At 36.2% G+C, this 21,074-nt stretch overlaps 1 protein-coding gene across 1 annotated transcript in view; it reads right to left on the bottom strand.

Moving 5' to 3' along the window:
* The window catches only part of LOC124164956, a 373,915-nt gene that overhangs the window by 21,430 nt on the left and 331,411 nt on the right, over nt 1–21,074 (bottom strand). The window contains exon 7 of the mRNA XM_046542194.1: nt 3,529–3,630. Coding sequence (XP_046398150.1) covers nt 3,529–3,630 — 102 coding nt within the window. The remainder of the gene's footprint in view (nt 1–3,528; nt 3,631–21,074) is intronic.

Genomic DNA, 21,074 nt, shown 5'->3' with positions numbered 1-21,074 from the left:
ACTGGCAGGTTCCCCAGTGGAGGAGAAGTCTAGAGATGAGGTGTAAGACCTGTTGCGTCGCTCAAGACTTGAAGCTCTGAGCCAGAGGGGGAAAAAAGGTTAAATCTGTCATCTGAGGGCCCTTCTAACTCTGTCGCCGAGGAGAATTTCTTTTTTATAGTTTCTCACGTCATCATGCGACTCGATGAAAAATGGTTCTGCAAGAGATAACACGAGCTTTTCAAGTTCTCATAAATGTTACCGCTTCTAATAAATGACTCTTAAATGGCTTAAGAACAAATCTCCAAAAAAAATTGAGTATGAAAACTATTGACGAATATGACCTGTATGTTTTGGCGCGTCTAAAGGCTTGATAACTGTATTTGTCCATCAATATTTGACACTTTTGTCACCGTATCACTTATAGATTTTATTGAATCGATGGAATCTAATTATCAGCGTGAAGTAAAAAAAAGAATCTTGATAAATATTGCGTTTTTTATTTACGGTTTGCTGTTTTGTCTAAAACGAATGTAGAAAGCGTATGGATTACATTAGCCAAATTTCCAGGATATTTCTGCTATATAAGCCCTGAATTTTTCCATCACTGAAGCCGGACGACTTCAAAATTGATATAAAATTAATGAGGGGACACTTTGCCGACGTAATCCTATGTTGAGTTGAGTCTAGTTTGTTTTACAAGTTTATTATTGAATTCCCAGTCAAACTTATTTAATTTTTATTTAATTTTTTATTTACTTATTGATTTAATTTTTGTAAAACGTAGGAATAATAACACGTCGCATTATACCATCGAGGAAAAAAAATATCAAACATTTATCAGAAAGCATGAGAGATTAATTGGATCAAATTTTAAAATTTGCCTTATAAGTCGCGGGGACAACATAATTAAATAAATATATTCCTTATTTTTCAAACCTTTATAATATTAACAATAATTCGAAATTTCCATGTTAAGATGAATTTTAATGTTGAAAAACGTCAGATGTTTCTGCGAAAACCACACTGGAGAAACAAGCCACGACCCCTTGAAGTTACGCAACACAGCAACAATTTAAATACCGCGGGTAGTATCATTTTATTTCCAGGCGTTGTGGACGCTGCAAATTTATTTCAATGGCCACAATAATTAATGTGCCCGAGAATCATAGCGTTTATACCTTCACCACTGACAGAAAAAATACCGCTTACTAGTACCCTTCGAACTCTGATATTTTCTCAGAATTTTCAAGTTAACGACTGTTAAAACGCTGGTTTACGTGCGTGAATTATTCAAAAACGTTTTTCTACCTTCCATTATCGCAGTAATCACGAAGAGATGCTTTGGAAAAGAAATTTATACGAGAAAACCTCATTGTGGTACAATTTAGGCAGGCCTTCAATTAAATTCTTAGAACTACATTAATTCGAGATGTTTGATTCGATAATAATGGTTCCCATGCCGGTTGTCGATGCTGAATTTAATCCATTAACGAGCTGATTTTATGAACTCTTTACTTTTTTCAATTAAAATTCTAATCCCACGAGTTAACACAAAAAATAGGACACAGATAACAATATTCCTAATAAATCACTATTTTCAAGGACAACGGTCGTTTACTTCTTCACAATCGCGTTAATTGATCAAATACACACATGAAGGGCAACAAGAAAATATACTTTTAAATGCATTATGAGAACATCTGCTTTATATGTATAGCCCTACTGATTGCCTTGATTTATCTCATGCAATAAATACGCAATTATTTTAACGAAGCCAGTGTCATAACACAGGATTTGAATTAGCTGATTTGAATTATAGTCAGAAGTTTCTTTAAGACCTAAAATAATCTAGTATCAATAATGCACTATAGCCATTTCTTTATTTATTCCAAGTGTTTCACAAAGAATTTCTCCTTCCTGAAAAAGATAATCTTCGGAAATTCATGTGAAATATTATCTAGAGAAACAAATGAAAAGCCATTGCCCCATCCAAGCAAATTCCCCGGAGCAGCGATTTCAATTTTATATTTTACAATGCAATGAACTATTCATTTCAAATAAGGGAATGTTTATATGTACAATGTAATGGCATACCAACAATAATGCTGAAATTATTAACAACGGACAATAGATTTAAAATCAACTATTACAGCATGTCCGAATGCTATAATAAGCATTAAAATTCTTACAAAAATTGAAGAAAGCATAAGGTGGCCATGAGCATTAAAATCAAAATAATAAAGCAAAATTAATGTGCTCAAATCAATATTGAAATTATAAAATATTATTTTATGCAGAGAAGACAATGTTGATATTTTTATCTATGGGCGATTTGTTTAAAAAAACATATTGAATGCGTCCACTTTATACTAATAAAGTATCTGAGGAATTCCTGGCGGCTGGTTTTATATTCTACACTGGACCTACGTTTTGTCAGCCATCAGTGTTAAATCGCTCGAGATGATTCCGAGCAATAAAAACTCGATCTAAGGGTAGGTACTATATCACGGCGTTTGATATGTTTATGCGTTTTTAAGAGCGTAATTGATTTCCCTCTAGATCGAGTAGTTATCGCTCGAAATAATATAGAGAGGTTCAAACACAATCCCTCGTGGCTACTAACGAAAAGTCTAAGAATAAAAATAAAGATAAAACAACTCTGAGTAAGACTCTTGCAAATTAGGAACAATGAGTAGGAACAAGAAAATATTAGAATACAATATATAATATAATATTGCATGCAAAAAACTTAAGATATAAGATGATAAAGAATAAGAAAATTAAATAAATTCATTCCTTATTTTGTAAATCTTTATTATAATAAAAAAATCGAAATTCGAAAGTTACATGTAAAATACAAGAAAAAATCATTAGATATTTCCGCGAAAACCATGTTCAAGGAAAGTGAATGCTGTCACTAATGTTTGGTGACTTAAAACACTATATATAAATATTTGTTTCTAGTTCCAGAATCTCTATTTTAACTAGAAGCGTGATTATTTAGATATAAAATTGGCATTGCTAATCTACTTTCTTTATTAGGCCTGACCAACTCGTCTATAGCAGAGAGAGAGACTTTGATAATTTGAAAAAAATATGCTCTACATAAAGGGCGGTATTATTGCACTTTTGCTACTGAAACGACAATGAAATTATATATTGACGAAATCTTCCATCACTTCCATCCAAAAAATTGAATTAAGTAATTTTTGCATGGTTTTGATATATTGTAAACCTTTACGGCTTCATGATCGACTAGTTGGCCAGCCCCATGCAATGCATGAAAATTATTTATTTCAATGGAGAAAAAATGTCGCCGCTATTCATAAAGGAGAAGCTAATTAATTCATCTATGCCCAATTAATGAAAAATCGAAAGCATTGTCAATGAAAAATTTAATGAATATCAGATACGAAAAAGCTGTGAGCTACACTAGTTAGAAAAGCTGTTTCGAATGCGTGTACTATTTTTTTCAAGCGTGTTTTGACTATAGGAGGCAGTGATAAGCGATAAAAAGTGAAGCATTATTAGTATTGACGAGGGTACCGTTAGCCGGGAGCGACATCTTTGGAGGCGTATAGGCCCCGGACCATAGGACTCGGCCATCCACCAGCACTCCGCACATCTTTTCTCGCACTTTCCGGAGTTCTGCACGGGGTGAATAAACGTTCAAAAATTGTTTTATGGAAATCATGAATCAGAGTGAAATGGATGATGAGAGGCGATCACACACAAAATGATGAGACAAGGATGCAATAAATTGAATACACGCAATGAAAAATTTCACTCAATTTACGCTAGCATTAGTGAGAGTTACATAGGTATTACACCAACCAGTCGTATTCACGCCTAAAATTGGAAATTTGAATTTTTTTGGACGATTTACATACTCAAAAGGATTCGTTTACCGGTATTAAATATATTCTACTAAACAATAGAAACTCATTCACGCTGGTATCAGTGGAAGTGGTACTGGTAGTACACCGAAAACATATCGCAATTTGAAATTTTGAATGTTTTTGGTCAATTTTTAGACTTTATGCCATTTATTAGCTGGTATTGAATACCATGCACTAATAAATAAGCATATGAACACACAAAAACTTACTCCATACAGTAACAGCTTGAAATTTGTAACATTAACCTTTTTATCGCTTATATTCAACATAATTTACCTTCATACATATTGCTGGAATTGCTGAATTTATTTGAAAAAGAAACGGCTTCAATCATTTGCACCAAACCAAAACACCCACGAATTATAAAAGTATCATGTAACTTGCCACTGTATATTTTTGTAGTGACACCATCAACTACACAAAATTGTTAATGTCAGGGACGTAGACTCTGCTTGCTTTGCCTCGTCAATATTTCACAGGATTTACTGAAAAAAACATCCTTTACCAAAAAAAAGATAAACATGGTTTAGGTGAATGCAGTAAAGCTATTTATAGTAAAGCTTTAATATCACAGCCGATCCAAACGCAAAATAACAGGCATGAAAACTATTTTTTACTCAAAATTGATAAATTTATACTACTTTCTCCAATACCACAACGTTATGCATACAGTTAAAACCACAATCAAGAAGTTTTGAAGGACAAAGGGTCGATTCATCCCTGGAAGATATATTCATCAGAATTTTATCCGAAGACATGTAGACGAATAATTCAATCGCCGGTCCTAGAAATCCTTTCACAACTCTCAATTTTCCAATTAAGATAACCGCCAAGTGAAGTGAAAGTCAAGTGAAGCCAAAAATAGAGAGTTGATCGAAGGGAGGTATAGAAAAATATTAGATTTTTTTTGACAAAACTGTAGTTGGAATATCCCCAGCAAAAAAAAAACGGTCGTTTATGCAATAATTCAAATCCCAAGATAAAAATTGGCATTTGAATTAATGCAAGATCAAGAGTTGATTTTCATTAAAGTTTCTCTGGGAAGTCAGGCATAGTTAATATTTACGCTAGATCTATACCACTAAAAAGGCAAGTGCAATGCAAAAAATCACTAATATCAACGGAACGAGTCATATCGTCACCCACCATCATCGCCATTAAAATTGGCATGGTGGGCTTCATCATGTTTCTGATAATGTCATATTCACCAGCAAACAACCATTTCAGACGTATTAGAGTTTGATAAAAAAGGATAAAAACATTAGGCATAGGTGATTAGTACTTTTTGATCTCGAGTCGAGTCAAGTTTGGTAATTTATTAATGTGGCAATAGGATAATGCATGCACCAACATATTCTCATTTCTCCACTACCCTCGTGAATTTTACCTTCTGAACGCTTCATGTAAAAATGAAAAGATGATGAGGAGTTAATTGTGTAAAAATTAAGAGACGAAAGAAAAAAAACGTGTCTGAAAATTTTCCATAAGCACTTTAAATAGATGTATCTATCGTAATATGTATCGACAATTTAATTTAAAAATGTATCCTAATCGCTAGTGAGAGCTCTAGTGAAGTCAGTTGCATAATTATAATAAATATTTTGTATTTGTATTGTAATATTTGAAAGGTATTCGGCACCCACGTTGGCTACCATAGTTTTTTACTGCTACGTATAAATCAAGTTGAAATTTCCACGCCAAAAATTAGGAATGATTTATCATTCTTAACCAAATGGCCTCGACAGTTCTGTATCCGAAATTACTCGACTCGACAATTGCAATGGAACTCGAAGCTCACGAGTCGAGTACCAGCTTCTCGACTCGACTCGAATTTTCGAGAACTTGCACATCCCAAAGAAAACAATAAAAGATAAATATTAATTTGTGTAATTACAACTTTTTATATTTTTATTAATTTTATTTCAATATAAATAGTTATATTTAATTAATCATAATATTAATTATTAAATTTAACTTATTTTATTCCGCATTGATGCGGTTACACAGAGCCTAGTTACTTTTACTTGGCTTGATATTATGTAAATCTCTTTCGAGGTACGAATTTTTTTACATAATAATACCGTAAAAAAATATAACACCTCATTAATGTAGCATTAATTATACCATTAAACCTTCCAAATATACATAATAATAAATCATAAAAATAATTTACATGAACAAAATATGACTAAAATTACCACAAAGCCGACTTAAATTACGGGTGATCATGGAAATTAATCATTCAAAAGGTTCTTAAGCAAAAAAACTAGAGAAAAAATCATTTGGAGGGTATAATAAAGCGTATAAGTTCAAAAGCAAATGTCATGGTCATCTAAATGACATGGTGGGTTAGAGTTAAAAGCTAGGTAGGTAAATTTAGAAGAGAAAATATAGGAGCAATACGGAGTTCCAGCAGAATGTGAAGATAGTTTAATAGGAATAATGACAGCTTCATTGATTCTGGAAAATTGCAACAATAGCGAAAATAATTTGCAAACCAATCGAAACAGACATTAAATAACAGCATACCATTTTGTTACTAACGATGGACGAAACAAGAAAGAAATAGTCAGCAGAATACCGCAGGCGAAGAGTGCCTTTCTAAAAGAAGAATCTTCTTACAGCTGAGAGTACAAGCGTAGAAGTAAGCAAACAATTCATCAGATACTACATAGGGAGCATGTTTCTCTATGGAAGCGAGGCTTGGACTTTGGCAGTAGCAAAGAAGTCAAGAGTGGAAGCATTCGAAATGTAGTGCTACCGAAGAATGGCGAAGATAAAATGGATCGACCGTGTAAGTAGCGAAGAAGAGCTAAGGGGAGTGAGAGAAAAGAGAAGTATACTAAAAACCTTAACGAGAAGACGCGACAACTTTATCGGCCACGTTATGGTACATGATAGCCTGATGTAAAAAATCGTAGAAGGTGGAAGGGAAAGGGTATTCCCGAATGAGTCACAAAAAAACAGGCTGTAAAGTAATGTAATAGAGACGAAATACTAATACTACTAGAGACTAGAAATACTACTAATATGAAAATGCTATCGGATAGGAGAGAGGAATGGAGAGTTTCATCAAATCAATCTCAGGTTTGGTCACTGATGACAATGGCGGATACATATGGGGGGCGCAGGGGGCGCGCGCCCCCTTTAGTCGGTCGCGAAACGATGCCATCCATCTTTTCGCAATCCATCATCGTTTTGCGGGGCCGCCCAACTTACTGAAAAATGCAGAACCACTACTTTAACTTTTTTATATCATAAGATGGCATTGCCTTGTATGCAAGTATAATCACTTTAATCAAAACTTTCTTAGAAACTTTGCAAGCGACTTGATTATTTTTTATTGCGATAAAAGTAAAGGTAACACAAGATATATTTTGCACCTCCCTTGAGTTTTTCTGTTTCCTCTACTGACTGAGGATGATGGTGATGGATTAAATTTCTCACAGAATTTAATGCAACCGACTAAGGTTTCGACACATCACGTGTCGTTGCCTAGGTGTCACTACTACGTATTACTATTTCTTTACAATCCACAGCTTAACATATAATGAGTTTCTGCCGAAATATTGTGCATAAAATGGTGAAGATACCTGTGACATTATAGTAAACATGAAGGTTTTTTTAATGAACATTTGAATGACCGCACTTCTCTTATATGTCTTCGCGATCCTTAGCATGATTATTATCATGAAACTGTGATTAGTTAAATTTGGGTCCAAATTTTCGGTTTTCGCCGCGCTGAGGGGCGTGGATAGAGATTTCATGGAATGTATGCATTGTAAATGATTTGACAAACTGTAAAATCCTCTCAGATAGTTTTTAACGGCTATGAAATCCGACTGGTACCCAAATTCAAATTTACTCTCTCAACTGTCTTTGATAAAATCAAACTCCCTCCCCTTCTCATCCTCGGCACCACGCCCCTCACTCTAGTCCTGAACTATCCCTCCAGCGGCGTAGCCAGGAATATCGTTCTGAGGGGGGAGGGAGTTCAAAACCAGGGGGAAAATTTTTGAAAAACAGGGTACTAAGTATAGGGTTTTGAAATAATGTTAACATTTTTAATAATCGAAAAACTTCACTTGTTAAAGAAATATTTTGTATATTAATGGTTTTTCAATATTTTGTGTTCTTTTATGAAGGAAAATAATTTTGTTTTCATATTTCGGGGGCGGGGTTCCGGACCCCCCCCCCCCGGACCCCCTCGGCTACGCCACTGTATCCCTCCCTCTCGGCTTGATCCTTACCCCACTCTCTACACAGGGTAAGCTTAAAAGAATGGTGCTGTTGCAGTAACCCATTGGAAGATAGTTGGGATAGAGTGGCAGAGACTTTTCAGAGACTGCCCAATCCCCGCTCGAGTGCCTTGTGGGGGGCACTTCAAGTGCAGCACTTTGTACATCGAATGGGACGTTAAGCCGTGACCCCCTTGGCGTATTTCGTAAGGACTAGGCTAACGTCAACGCCCGATTTTCTGTTGTCGTGCGACTAAGGGCGCACATGTTTAAATTTATTAATTATGCAAAAATAAAACTGTTTGAGACGACAAATTCAGAGTATAAAAAAACCTGAACTGTAAGTAATACTTGTTTCATCTAAGTCATGTTCAAAAGAACAATATTATTTAATCATGACCCTGTGTGTAATGACACGATTCATGTGCACTGGTTCCAAAAAAATGAGATATTGGTGCGGACACTTCAACGATGATATAATTAATTTCGTTTTGTTTGGATTCTTCCCGCATTGATTCACTTTTATGTGAAGCGTAATATAGAAAGTAGACATTTTCGTCAATTTTTTTACTTTTCGTGACTCTTCATGAAAAAATGACTACACCATTATTTTATTATCGCCATGTATATAATATATTATATATTGTGTGTATGTATTTCTTGTGCGAAATATGTATTTTGGTCAGTTGGCACGCCCCCATGAAGCGTTGCCGCTTACTTAGTCGTTGAAATCGATCGGCGTACATTTAAAAAGCTGCGTGAAGGGCACGAAGGCTTTTCATTTACCATCTTTAAAGAGGTGTAAGCAATATAGACCATCTTAAGAACAAATTAAAATCGTTAGGAAACACAAAAATAATAACCAAAAACAAACGTGGTCGTAAAGGTACTGGCACACCACTTTCATCAAGGGAATCAGTTTCAAATCTTTGCAGGGACAGAATATTTTTTAGAGTTTAAATTCGAACCTTTCTTGCATGTTTGAAGAAAAATGCTCAAGTACAAACCTTGGCCGTAGGATGGAAAATACGTTTTTTGTCATTAGCAGGCTAATGGCGGCGTCGTTGATTTTTCCACTATATTTTGAAATTCAGGGTCACGAGTTATCTTCCTGATTACCGGTGCAGTAAAAGTACTTTTAATATTTTACTCTTCACTATAAGTTGTGAAAACATTTTCCGTAACTACTTAGAACCTCTCTTCTCTTTCCTCAATGCTTTAAAGACAATATTTGTCCGCCCTAAATTGATTAGCAGTGGAGGATCTCTCACCGAAATCAGGCACCCTCTTCGGGTCTGCAACAGGATCGTGGAGTACACTGTGATTTTCCTAGGTTATACATTTTTCTTGAAGGCATATTTTAAATGAAGTATATTTTCCTGTCTCGACTGCCCCATGAACGTACAAAACAGCAATATATTGCGTTACACACTCAAGGCATTATTAATTTGTATTTTTAGTTTTTAACTAATATTATTAGTAATTTTAAAGTCCCACCAGTATCATTCAAGTTATTTCAGTTTCTGACATTGAGCCCACGAAACCCACAATATCGAACAATGGATACGTTGTGTCCTCAGCCTTATAATATGTAGGGATGTTCGCATTGAAAATCCTAAATGTAATTACAGTAATTGATTTATATAATTCATATAAATAAGGAAGAGAATTTGGCATTTTATTGAATTAAAAATTTAATTTATAAGGGCATATTTACATATGCCAGTGAAAGAAGAAATTCTTGTACTTGCGTCAAAAAATATAAATTTATTGGAAGTATCAATTTATGAAGCTAAAAAGCGCCGTTTCATTAGCCCATTGCATTTCATTTCGCATTCACTATGGTATTTGAATTAAATGGAATAAACACACCAATTTTAATGCTGAGTTAAAGGAAGTGGAGTTGACCACCACACTGTGTTAAAATCTGATCCAAAGTCGAACACAAACATATTTTGCATGCTGATTGAGCAAAGAATTAATTTCCGAATATCAAATTTCGTCGGAATCATGAACTACGAGACACTCAGCGCATCAATGCAGTTTTCTTTTTAAATTACTCGAGATAGACAAACATTGAACGTATCTCGAAAGGCGGGCGGGTATTCTTATAATTTGCAGCTGTCATGGAAACCGACTCCATATTTCTTTTACCACTTGACAGCCATGCAGAGGGAATAATAGATTTAGAAAAATGTTTTTTTTTCTACAGTGAAAACAGTTTCACCGTTTCTAATTCATTTCTTTATGCAAAGAAGGTGGTTCTATCCAAGGTGATTTTATTTATCGAAATGTGGTTCTAGAGAATGATGAGGATCAAATGGATCGACCGAGTAAGTAATGAGGAAATATTAAGAAGAGTAGGAGAGAAGAGAATCCTCATAAAATCCTTGTTAAGAAGACGGAAAAACCTCACAGGTTCATCTTTTCAGACATGATCGCCTGATGAAGACAATCATTGAGGGAAAAATCGATGACAAGAACGGAAAAGAAAGACCTCGAATAAAATATATGGAACAAGCAAAGAAATATGTGAAAGAGAAGAAATACGTTGGTGTGAAAATATTTTATGATAGGAGAATTGAGTTGAGAGCTGCGTCAAACCAATCTTAACATTATTGACAAGTGATGATGCAAAGAAGAGTAAAATGACAAATATTTTAATATCATTAAATAATTAAAGTGTCTTTGGTTATGAATACGAAATGAATTTTATACAGCAGATTGTACGAACCTCGGCATTACCTGCCGAACTGCGTGAACTTATGCGCTAATCCTCTCCCACGCGGCCCCGTCGGTAGTGAAGAGATCGCCTTTAACAGGTGAAAAAAGTGAGTATATCAACTCAGCATTCCCCACCATACGCCTCTTCCAGCGGCTGCCGTCATGTTTTTATTTTTTCGGGGACCGACTACGCCGGCAATTTTCGCGCCTTTCTCCTCGTTGAGCTCAGGCAGGACACTGCCCTACCCACGAGCCCCACAAAGCCAACGAGGCACAACCACCTCTCCCTCGCCGGTACGTGACAGCCGACCAGGCTGCCTTTTCAGCACGACCCTCAAGTCATTTTCCCCTTCCGCTTTTTTCCACAGGTTGCGTTGCTCCATTTGCTTTACGTTCGCGAGCGCAGGGTACACACCCGAAAGAATTATTATTTTTTTGTCATTTACCGCCAACCAATGAAGATCCCTTTAATGAAAAGCCTCTCAATTTCTCCGTGCACCGAATTCAATCTTATTTTCATATCCTCTCTGATGAAACAATTTAGCTGGCATATCAAATCTGGTAGCTTATCCATCCTCGTTATTTCCTAAACGCTAAGGAACATGAAGATATAGCCAAACGCTTACTAAACAACATTTAATGATTAAGTGGGAGAATGAATGCATTTCAGCATAAACGTTTGTTTGCTTATTGAATTTCCTTTCTCTACTGGTTAATTCTTTGTTATTGTCTAATTCATGTTATTGTTAAAACTTTTCACTGTAAAATAACTTAAATAAATAAATAAAACGTCGATTGATGTCGAAGTGAATATAAGAGCCTTAATCTTATGGTTATTAGCTCATGAAAAACACCAGGAATGATTGTGCCTTTCCAATGTGATGGAGAAAAGATAGATTGAGCATTCTTGTACAACATGGTCCATTCATATTGTCATAATAATATCTGGTCCTTCGAATTAAAGTTTTTGTAATAGTTTTACAAATTAGACCGCCTTTTTTAGTACAACTTTAAAAAATTTTATGATTAAGTTGGGGAATAAAAACATTATAATCGATGTTTCTGTTTGCACTGTATCATTTATACCCGTGAGCTACAGCTGTCATGGTAACAAACTATAATCTCTTTCCATTTTCGTAATATTTTATTATTTATTGACGTATTTTCGATACCCTTGAATGAAAGCCTCTTAATTTCACCATACACCGCCTTCAATGTTATTTTCGAATTATTTTATCTGATAAAACGATTTTTCTGGCGTAGCAGATCTGACAGCAAAGCCGTAAATACTATTTTCATGACGCTAAACAAGATAAAGATTTAACCGAAAGTTTACTGCAAAAATTTAATTATAAATTTGGAGCATAAAAACATTACACATAATAATTTGTTTTCCTCTTTTCCATGTCTTATTACGTCCTTAAGTTTGCAGTTGTCATTTTAATCTACTCCAATCTCTTCATATTTTTCTCAGTTATTATTCTGGGAACTATCTTGAACTATATCTATAAATACAAGGGTATCGCTTCTTTTTCGTCGGTGAGAACATCCAAATTCATGGCAAAATAAATATAAGGCACAACTGAATTGATATTAAAAGTCACTAAGAAGTTAGTAGCAGAAAGAAACACAAAAAGGAGATATATATTGTCCGAAACAATTATTTTACACATCGGCATATATACATAAACTTAGATTCAAGCTATTATTTTCACTTGAATTTTCCCTGAATTATTTAGCAGTGATTTAAACATTAATATACAACCGTTAATCATAAAGCATTTAAAAAATTCTCTTCCGATACAGTTCCTTTCGTTTCCGATTCACATATTTCTCCACATCCTCACATCTCTTTTTTTTATTTCACTACCTCTTCCTTAAACGTACCTACTCTTTTAAGTTCATATAAATCTTCCAGATCTTACTGCGCTAACCAAGCCTAAATCATATGATGACTTTCGATCGCAATTCGCGAAGGCACGCAGCAAGAAGAGAGGAGTTGTGAGGGCTATATACGAAAATTTTCGCTTTCTGGTGACCACCCGTGATGCACTTGCTGAGGAGAACTGCACTATATCTTGATACACGGCATTTTTGAACAGGTTGTTTATGTCTGCTACATGCCAACGATTACTTCAATTTTCAGCATTATTTCAATGAATTATGCAGCTGATTTCATGAAATGTACGATTTTCCGATGCGTGCAAATTGACCGCAAAATATCAGTTGGAAATTGATAATAATAATAGGCCACCTGCATACTACCTCAGTTTCCCTCGAGGGAAATTTTTAATTACGTGCTCAAGTTCAGGAGCAGTAGCAATCACACCCCAATTGATTGCTCTACTAGTCACACAGCGTCATTTTCAGAGATCACGGATATGTTAGTAGCCACATACATTTTGCCGCTATTTTTGACCATCCATGAACACATGTGGAATTTCTCATGCCGGTCAGTGAACGGCAATAAAAATAGATTATAATTCCGCCTAAATTGTAAAAATCTCATAAAAACTTTGATTCAAGGAGACGGAAATTATTGTGACAAGATGAATGGACCACATTCTAAACGAATGCTCAAGCTATCATTTTCTCCATTACATTGAAAAGAGCAGGGTTAATGATTGTGCTTATCACCAATGTTTTTCATGGCTAAAGCCATTTTTGGGCTTTACTTCTAAAAATCATCGCGCATGTGTGCGTAGTCAGCCAGTTTTTTTAATCCCGTTGTTTCTCCATTTTTTCAAATTGGAAATGTTTGGCGGAATCCCAGAATTTCAATTTCAGGCAATGATTAAAATTAATGAAAATTAAATTAAAAAATAAAATTTTTCCAAACGCAGTATAAAATTGACCAAAAAATAAGCTTTTATTCTACGAGTAATGAAAACCAAATATTTCACTTTTTAGTCCATATTTTACTGTTTTTGGAGTCTATTTTGTCTTAAAGTTTTTAAGTTATTTTCTTCTTTTTCTGTGGTGAATTATGCAATCGATTCTGTTAAAGATCTGTTAGACCAGATCCGTTAAAGAAATTGTAAAACAAAATTACATCTAACACCATCTACTGAGAAATTTGAAAACTATTTTTCCCATTTAGGCAATTTGACAATGAATTAGAGTACAAAGGAAGAAAATGTCTAATATCTGATCACTGAATATTGTTTTGGCATCAAAATCACGCGAGTCTGCAAAATTTCAAGTCCATCCGATGATGGTAAGATTTCAATCGCTAGATTCCACCTATGAAACATACAAACAGTCGAAGCAAGTTAAAAAAAAACTTGTAAAAATAATCTATATCGAGAAATATCACGAGGAAAATTGAAGGAAAAACAAAAATAGTTGTATAATAGCAGATCAGGCATCGAAAATTTCAGCAAAATTTACTATTATTTAGTTAATTAAAAATGATAGGTAATTACCAACAACAAAATATTAAGCATTTTCTCTTAAATTAATTTACGACTGCATTCTATTTTATCTTATTAGTGAAAAAACATCGTTATAACCTTGTATGTATCAAAATTATGTACTCATATTCACTCATAGGCCTGATGGAGGTGTAAAAATACACGGAAACGTTGTCGAAAATTTGCATTTGAAATTCTTCAAGACCTATACTCCAGGACAATGAATTAACACAATAGAAAAAGCAAAGAAGATATCCGTAACTCTTATATACAGAAATCGACGAGAAAAATGAAAACGATCGGGCTACGGTATAGTTTTATCGAATTGCCAATTTTCGTGGGATCTTCACCAAAATTGGTATACATAACTTATTTCACATTCTAAACAATCCTAGGGGTCTTTTCTCATCTATGATGGCTCCTGTATAAGTTACCCATCCGACACCAAGATAAGTAATGAGTAGGTAAATTTTTATTTGTACTCGAAGCGCTTTCGCCCACCCCTAGGATTGTTTAGAATGTGAAATAAGTTATGTATACCAATTTTGGTGAAGATCCGACGAAAATTGGCGATTCGATAAAACTATACCGTCACCGACGATCGATATCGCTATTCTCACACTGAAGTTCACAGCGTCCCTTGAATTCGCGGAACGTGACAATGAGTCCGGTTTGACGCCAGCTCCTTTAACCCATGTCGATAAAAGGGGAGACATTCTCGAGATCCAGGTTGCGCATTTGACGGTCGCGACGCGCATTCATAACCCCAGCGCAAAACAAAAAAAGGACGAGTCCCACTCGTAATGAGAGACGGAGCGAGGATGAGAAATATGGGCGGAGCCTCTCTGATAGGACGGCAGCGATGATGCGCTCGCACGCTCTGACGTCATAATCCCTCACACCGCGGCCTCCTGATCCATTTCCATCGCCGCCCCAGCTCTGTCGTCATAAAATTCGCAGCTCTTACGTCGGCGCGGCGAGATGGGGGCAATAACACCTGCGGATTTCCTACCTCCGTGTAACATACACCTAACTCATACATGACGCTATGCGGTCGGCTCAAATAGCTTGAAAAAAGTTCTAGGATTTTAGGTTTTTGGAAAAATCATACTCTTATAATAACATTTTTAATTTCTGCTTTTTAGTAGTGAGTCATTTGATAGATTAACCCAGAGCTATTAAAGAAACTTCTGCCAAAAAAATCATCACTACTGCCATCATTTGAGAAACTTTTAAAAGTATTTTTCTATACGGAAATTTAGTTAATTCAGTTTTGCCGTCGTAGACGAGATCCATCAAGGTTGAAAAGGATATTTACACTATCTTTACTAGGACTTGCATTCGGAGCACTTCTCTATGATAGAGAGGTATGGAAGATAACAGTAGCGCAGAAATCAAGGTTTGAATCTTTCGAAATTTGGTGTAGAAGTATGATCGAGATCAAATGGATAGAACGTGTGAGTAATGAGGACCTTCTAAAAAGAGTAGGAGAGTAGACTTTTGAAATCCTTGGGTGAAAGATGGGACGGTGGAATCGGACATCCAGGGCGGACCCGCAAGGGGTATACTCTCCAGAACCGGGAACCAAGCCAGAGACCTTTACGCCCGCACCATCTCTAAAGGGGAAGGACAGAGGAAGGAAAAAAGGATAGTAGGCCGCGATGAGAACCCGACGACACCTCCAAGGAAGGAATAGGTTTGGAAGGGTTGGGATGAGGAATCCTGCACCGTCAAAAAGGTGGGCGGATTCTACTACCAGTGACACCATGATTTAATGTTTCTAAAGAAAAGAAAAAATAATCCTATGTGGAAGGAAATTTATACGATTTTTCTTCGGTTTCTTACGATTTTTACGGGACAATATAACCTGCCACATAAAGAGAATCGATGGAAAGATTAAAATTGTCGTTGGAAGTGGAAGGGAAGTGGAAGGGAAGAATGTCAGAGTTGGGCCACGGATGAGATACATATGGAAGGTGTTGAAGGTTGTGAAGGAAAGTAATTATATAGGTGCAAAAAGATCAGCCGATGGGAGAACTGAGTGGAGAGCTGCGTCAAACCAAACTTCGAAATCCAAATGGCTGTTTACGACGACAAAGAAATGTGAATGACTAAATTCTTGTATTTTTAATTTAACAAATTTTAAGCAATTTGAGACGACCGTAGCGTCATATTCATGGAAATAACATAATTTGACTTCAATTTTTCATTTTATAATAATCAAATGTATATTTTGGCATAAATAAACTCATTAGTTTTCTGAGACAAGTATCTCCATAAACGCTCGAATAAAAATCCCCATTTTTAAAAGGAGTTTCTAAAAAATACGGATCAGAAAGCCTATTTTTGTGGCCTTCAGTCGATGAATTACAAATTGAAGAGTACATTTTGAAATTTTACCGAAAGTGACGTATTTTTTTATTTCTCTGAGCAACAGACTTAATGACCTAGGAAAAGAGAGGGAACTCTACGATCATCTATGAAAACTAGCCTTCGGACCGATCCTTTCTTTAGGAAACTCGCGTTCTTAAAATGGATGTGGTTGAGAAATTGTATTTTTGGTACTCGCTCTAATCTCTCATTTAATTAATCTCAAAGAGTAATTGTTGCCGACAATTTTACTCACATTTTCTTCCAACCTTAAATTTTTTAATGTTCATAAAAAATTCTGATTGTTAGCATTTAATAAAAAGCCGAAAAGGCTGGATACCCAAGGAAAACAGTTTTCAAGGTAACTGAAAAGTGAATCCAAAAAATGTTTGCGTTGCCATAGCTCAGTGACTAAGCAGTTGCGACCCCATATTTACAGACAAAAAATACAAAAATTTGTCTCCTAAGGTATTGCAGATTCCTCCTGAAACATCCTGTAAATTATATACATCTATGTCTGTATATCTATACGTGCATTTTATAAACACCTGTATATCATACCCTGAAATAGCCTTAAATTTCAAGACGATGCCTTACGGTGCCATTAGTAAGTAAGTATTTTGAAGACGACTAAAATCACGTCCGATATTGTACGAGGGAAGATGGAATTCTTACACCTCTCAGATTACCGATGTATCTCTCTTAAATTATAGTTTCTCTTAGACCTTGAAATATTTTTCTATTTTTTTATTCTAAGATGAGGTCTTATGGACAAACGAAGATGAGAGATATGGGGGCGGGGCTTATATAAAAAATATCACATAAATATCAAAAATGTCATTATTTCCTCGTACAATTAAAGATAGCAACGGGCTCTCGATTAATAAAATAAATTTCGTCCCTCACTAGGACGACTAATTGTGTGTTTTTATTTTTCCGATTGTTCTAACCTTTGGATTAGATATGAGGAATTAAAAGCGTTGCATGATTTGATTTTGCGTCAATGTGAACGTATATTTTTTATTATGCGTAGTATTTTTTATGACCGTTTGGTGCGCATGTGGGGGTCCCCTTGCATGTTGCAGGCTGCCGATTGATCACCTCCTGCCAAACACCCTAGAGGTGGCTCGCAAGTCAACATGTAGATGTATATATCCCCATTTGGGGCGAAGTGGTTGCTCTAAAGCCACGGCATCGACGTGGTCGATGGGCCGTAAAACCAAAAGGCCCTTAAAATAGTCGGACACTAAATAGTTACTCATATTTTAATCCCTACTTAAATTCGGCTCGGTTGCCACGTTGGTGTTACGAGATCTCACTCGAGTCCCGACTCAAATTGTGTCGCCAATTTCCAAGATATCCGCCACCATCGCATTAGCATTTTAAAATGCAACACATCTCGTAAAAATACTTCCGTGCGTGGCACTAAAATCTAGTAATACTATTTCTTGTTGAGCAGGAGACCATGAATTAAAATAGTTTAGGGGAATGCATTATTTTGTAAGGTATACCACAGTGAATCTAACTCAATTGAGTTTCGTTGGAGTTGGTTTCTAAAATACGAACTCAAACTCCAATAAAGTTTGAGATGTGAACCTCCGAGAGAGAGTGAGGACTCAAAAATGAGACAGTTTCTAAAATGTGGCCCTAGGGCCACCCTTTCACCGTAGCCAGCCCGCCACTGATCCCCGCAAGTCCGGGTTCAAATCCCGGTGACAGATACTTTTCACCGATTTTCCTATCACTAATTGAATCCTGTGCGGAAGTGCTTCGATCAAAATACTCCGTTCGACCGATGAAACGATAAACTTGGACGCTTTTCGTTAGCAGCAGTTTTAAGCGACAGCAAGCGTAATAAACCTGCTGGCTTTGAAGCGGATTGCATCAATTATCAGAAATAAAAACATTTACAGCCAAAGTTTTCCAACCAACAATGGGGAGTTTCTTTTGCGAATTTTTCTCGCAGATTTTTTTTTTGAAATCTCACGGCCCAAACAGACTAATCTGTCGATTCCTTCCTTCAAATATCAATACGCTGAAATTATTAAGCTAAGAGACTAAGTGACTTAAACGAAAACATCTGTATATCCCAAATTCCAGTGAGAAAGAAGGTATAAGAAATGCCAACTTAAATTAAAAATACTATAAGTTTTCTTTCTTCCAGCTTTAATTTGCATTCGGATTTCCTGTCCTAAGACATTTTCACAAATATCAAGGACCCAATCAGACTTTGAGTTAGAGTGATAGAGTCCTTCCACGGCCAATCAGTGTGAACCCCGTGCGGACGCTATCGGATCTTTTGTCTAGAAAAAAAACGAGTTTTTGTTTATGTGCACGCGACCAAGATAAAAGAAATACCCAAATTCACGAAAACTCACAACCTTCCTTCCAGGAATTCATTGACAGTAAAGACCGCTATAGGGCCAATTCCGTTGAAAGCATTGTAGGAAATTCAGAGGTGAATTTTTTTATTAGGAGTGAAAAGTTTATTTCCAATTTATTTAAAGCTCACCAAGAGTATCTGATTAAGAATAGAATTTATTTCTGAGACTTCACTCTTCTTCTTTCCAGGATTAGGCTTCTACATTTACATACTACCTCGCAACCAGGCTCAATAGGCATGTGGCGGGGGTGTCAGGACACAGGTCTTTGACATATTAAAAGGAAATGTTCCAACTAAATTACACCTAGCAATTATAAAAATCCTTTATTGTTCGAAGGAAAAACGAATTCTCATATCTATCCGTTCGGGAAAATATCTCACTTAATTTATCGTTACTGTTGGACCTGGAAATATAGTGGGGTTCTATTATGGTTTTCTCCGACTCGCTCTTAAAGATAACTATTTTCAATTCCTCGAGCAATCAAAGCCTAGCGCGCAGCCTCCGAGTCTCTAGCGGCTCCCAGCCTAATTCGTTTAACATCTGTGTAACGTTTCCTTTACGCCCGAGGACGTTTTTGACGAATCTCGCAGCTTTCTTTGTACTTTATTAAGTTGATGGGTTAGGTCTTTCTGCACCGGATCTCATATGCTCGGTGCATATTCAAGGTGTGGCCGGATGAGTGCAAAATAGCACCTCTGTACCTCTATTTTACTTTTTAATCGGAAAATCTTCCCAAAATACGCTTGACGAATCCTAGCTTCTAAAGGGCTCTGCCGCATACGTTTTTTTATGTGTTCCCAACGATAAGTTTGAAGTTGTCGTAACTCCCAGATACTTCAGATGTCGCCTTTTCGCGATAGGTGACATCCAGGTCAGAAAATAAACGTGATTTACTGCCAATCCGAGAACATAGGTCATTTATACATATTATGAACAAAAGGGGGCCGATTACCCTTCCTTGTGGGACACCCGATGTCACTTTAAGTACCAATTATCTTTTTAACACAATCACTTCGGAATTTTTATAAAATTCTAAGTTAAATCATACAAGTTAGTAAAAAAATCCTGGGCATTTTTCATGTATACCAGGGGAAAGAGGCTGGATCCTAGAAGGCCACGCCTTTTCCGGCTTCAGAAGTAGCAGAATTGGTTGGTTTGCGTGCATCGACAGCTAGTGTACATTTCACATCACTTAATGCATCATTTAAGTAAAAAAATTACGTTGTTGAATTTCATTATCAGAATTGTATAATTTGAAGATTCAAGAATGTTTAAAAATTGGTTATATGGTTAAATTTATTAAAAACGTTTGTTTCTCTTAAAAAGGAGATTGCTTGGGTAAGACTACCCGGGGAATCTCCTAAGATGGTTTCCAAGGCTATATATACTTTGTGTTTAGCTCGAAACGGCAATTATTTATCGCCCTCCGTCGGTATATGTCGCTGACTCAGAGGGGAATCGCAATCATGAAACCAAAGTGGTTCCTTCTTTTCAGTGAAGAGGTAAGAGTAGCAGTAAGCCCTATTCTCAGGCGAGTGTTTGGGAATTTTTTCCTCCGGGTAATCCTGAGAGAATAGGGCCACGCTGCTACCATTACCACCGAGGAGAGCACCGAAATCAAAAAAGTTTTTGCTGGCATTCCAGGAGGGAAGGGAAGCAGGGTTTGAACTCGAAGTCGGTTGTTTGATGATGTCGAGGCCGAATTGAGAAGACTGAGAGTCAGGAGGCGATTAGCGGAAGAGAGAGAAAGTTTAAAGTAATTGCGATAAAGTCAGGCGGATTTCAGAAATAAATGTCAACAGAGACCGAGTCATAATAACTACGGTAGTTTCATTGAAAGCCAAGAAGAATATAAGTTTCAGCATTACGCATAAGAAATTTATAATTTATTTTACTAATGGAGGGAGATTGTTTCGGAGGACAGAGCACTACATAGTCTCATAGTCTGTAGCGCCATGAATGATGATGATGATCGATGATCATGTTCAGTAAAAGGTATTCGTCGCGAAAAAAGACCGATCAAACAGGAGTTACGCGTTCTCCTAAGCCATTTAATCAAAGAAA

Source organism: Ischnura elegans, chromosome 9, assembly GCF_921293095.1.
Source record: "Ischnura elegans chromosome 9, ioIscEleg1.1, whole genome shotgun sequence".
NCBI classification, from domain to species: Eukaryota; Metazoa; Arthropoda; class Insecta; order Odonata; family Coenagrionidae; genus Ischnura; species Ischnura elegans.
The sequence above is the reverse complement of the archived record's forward strand: the minus strand, read 5'-3'. Positions and strand labels throughout refer to the sequence as shown.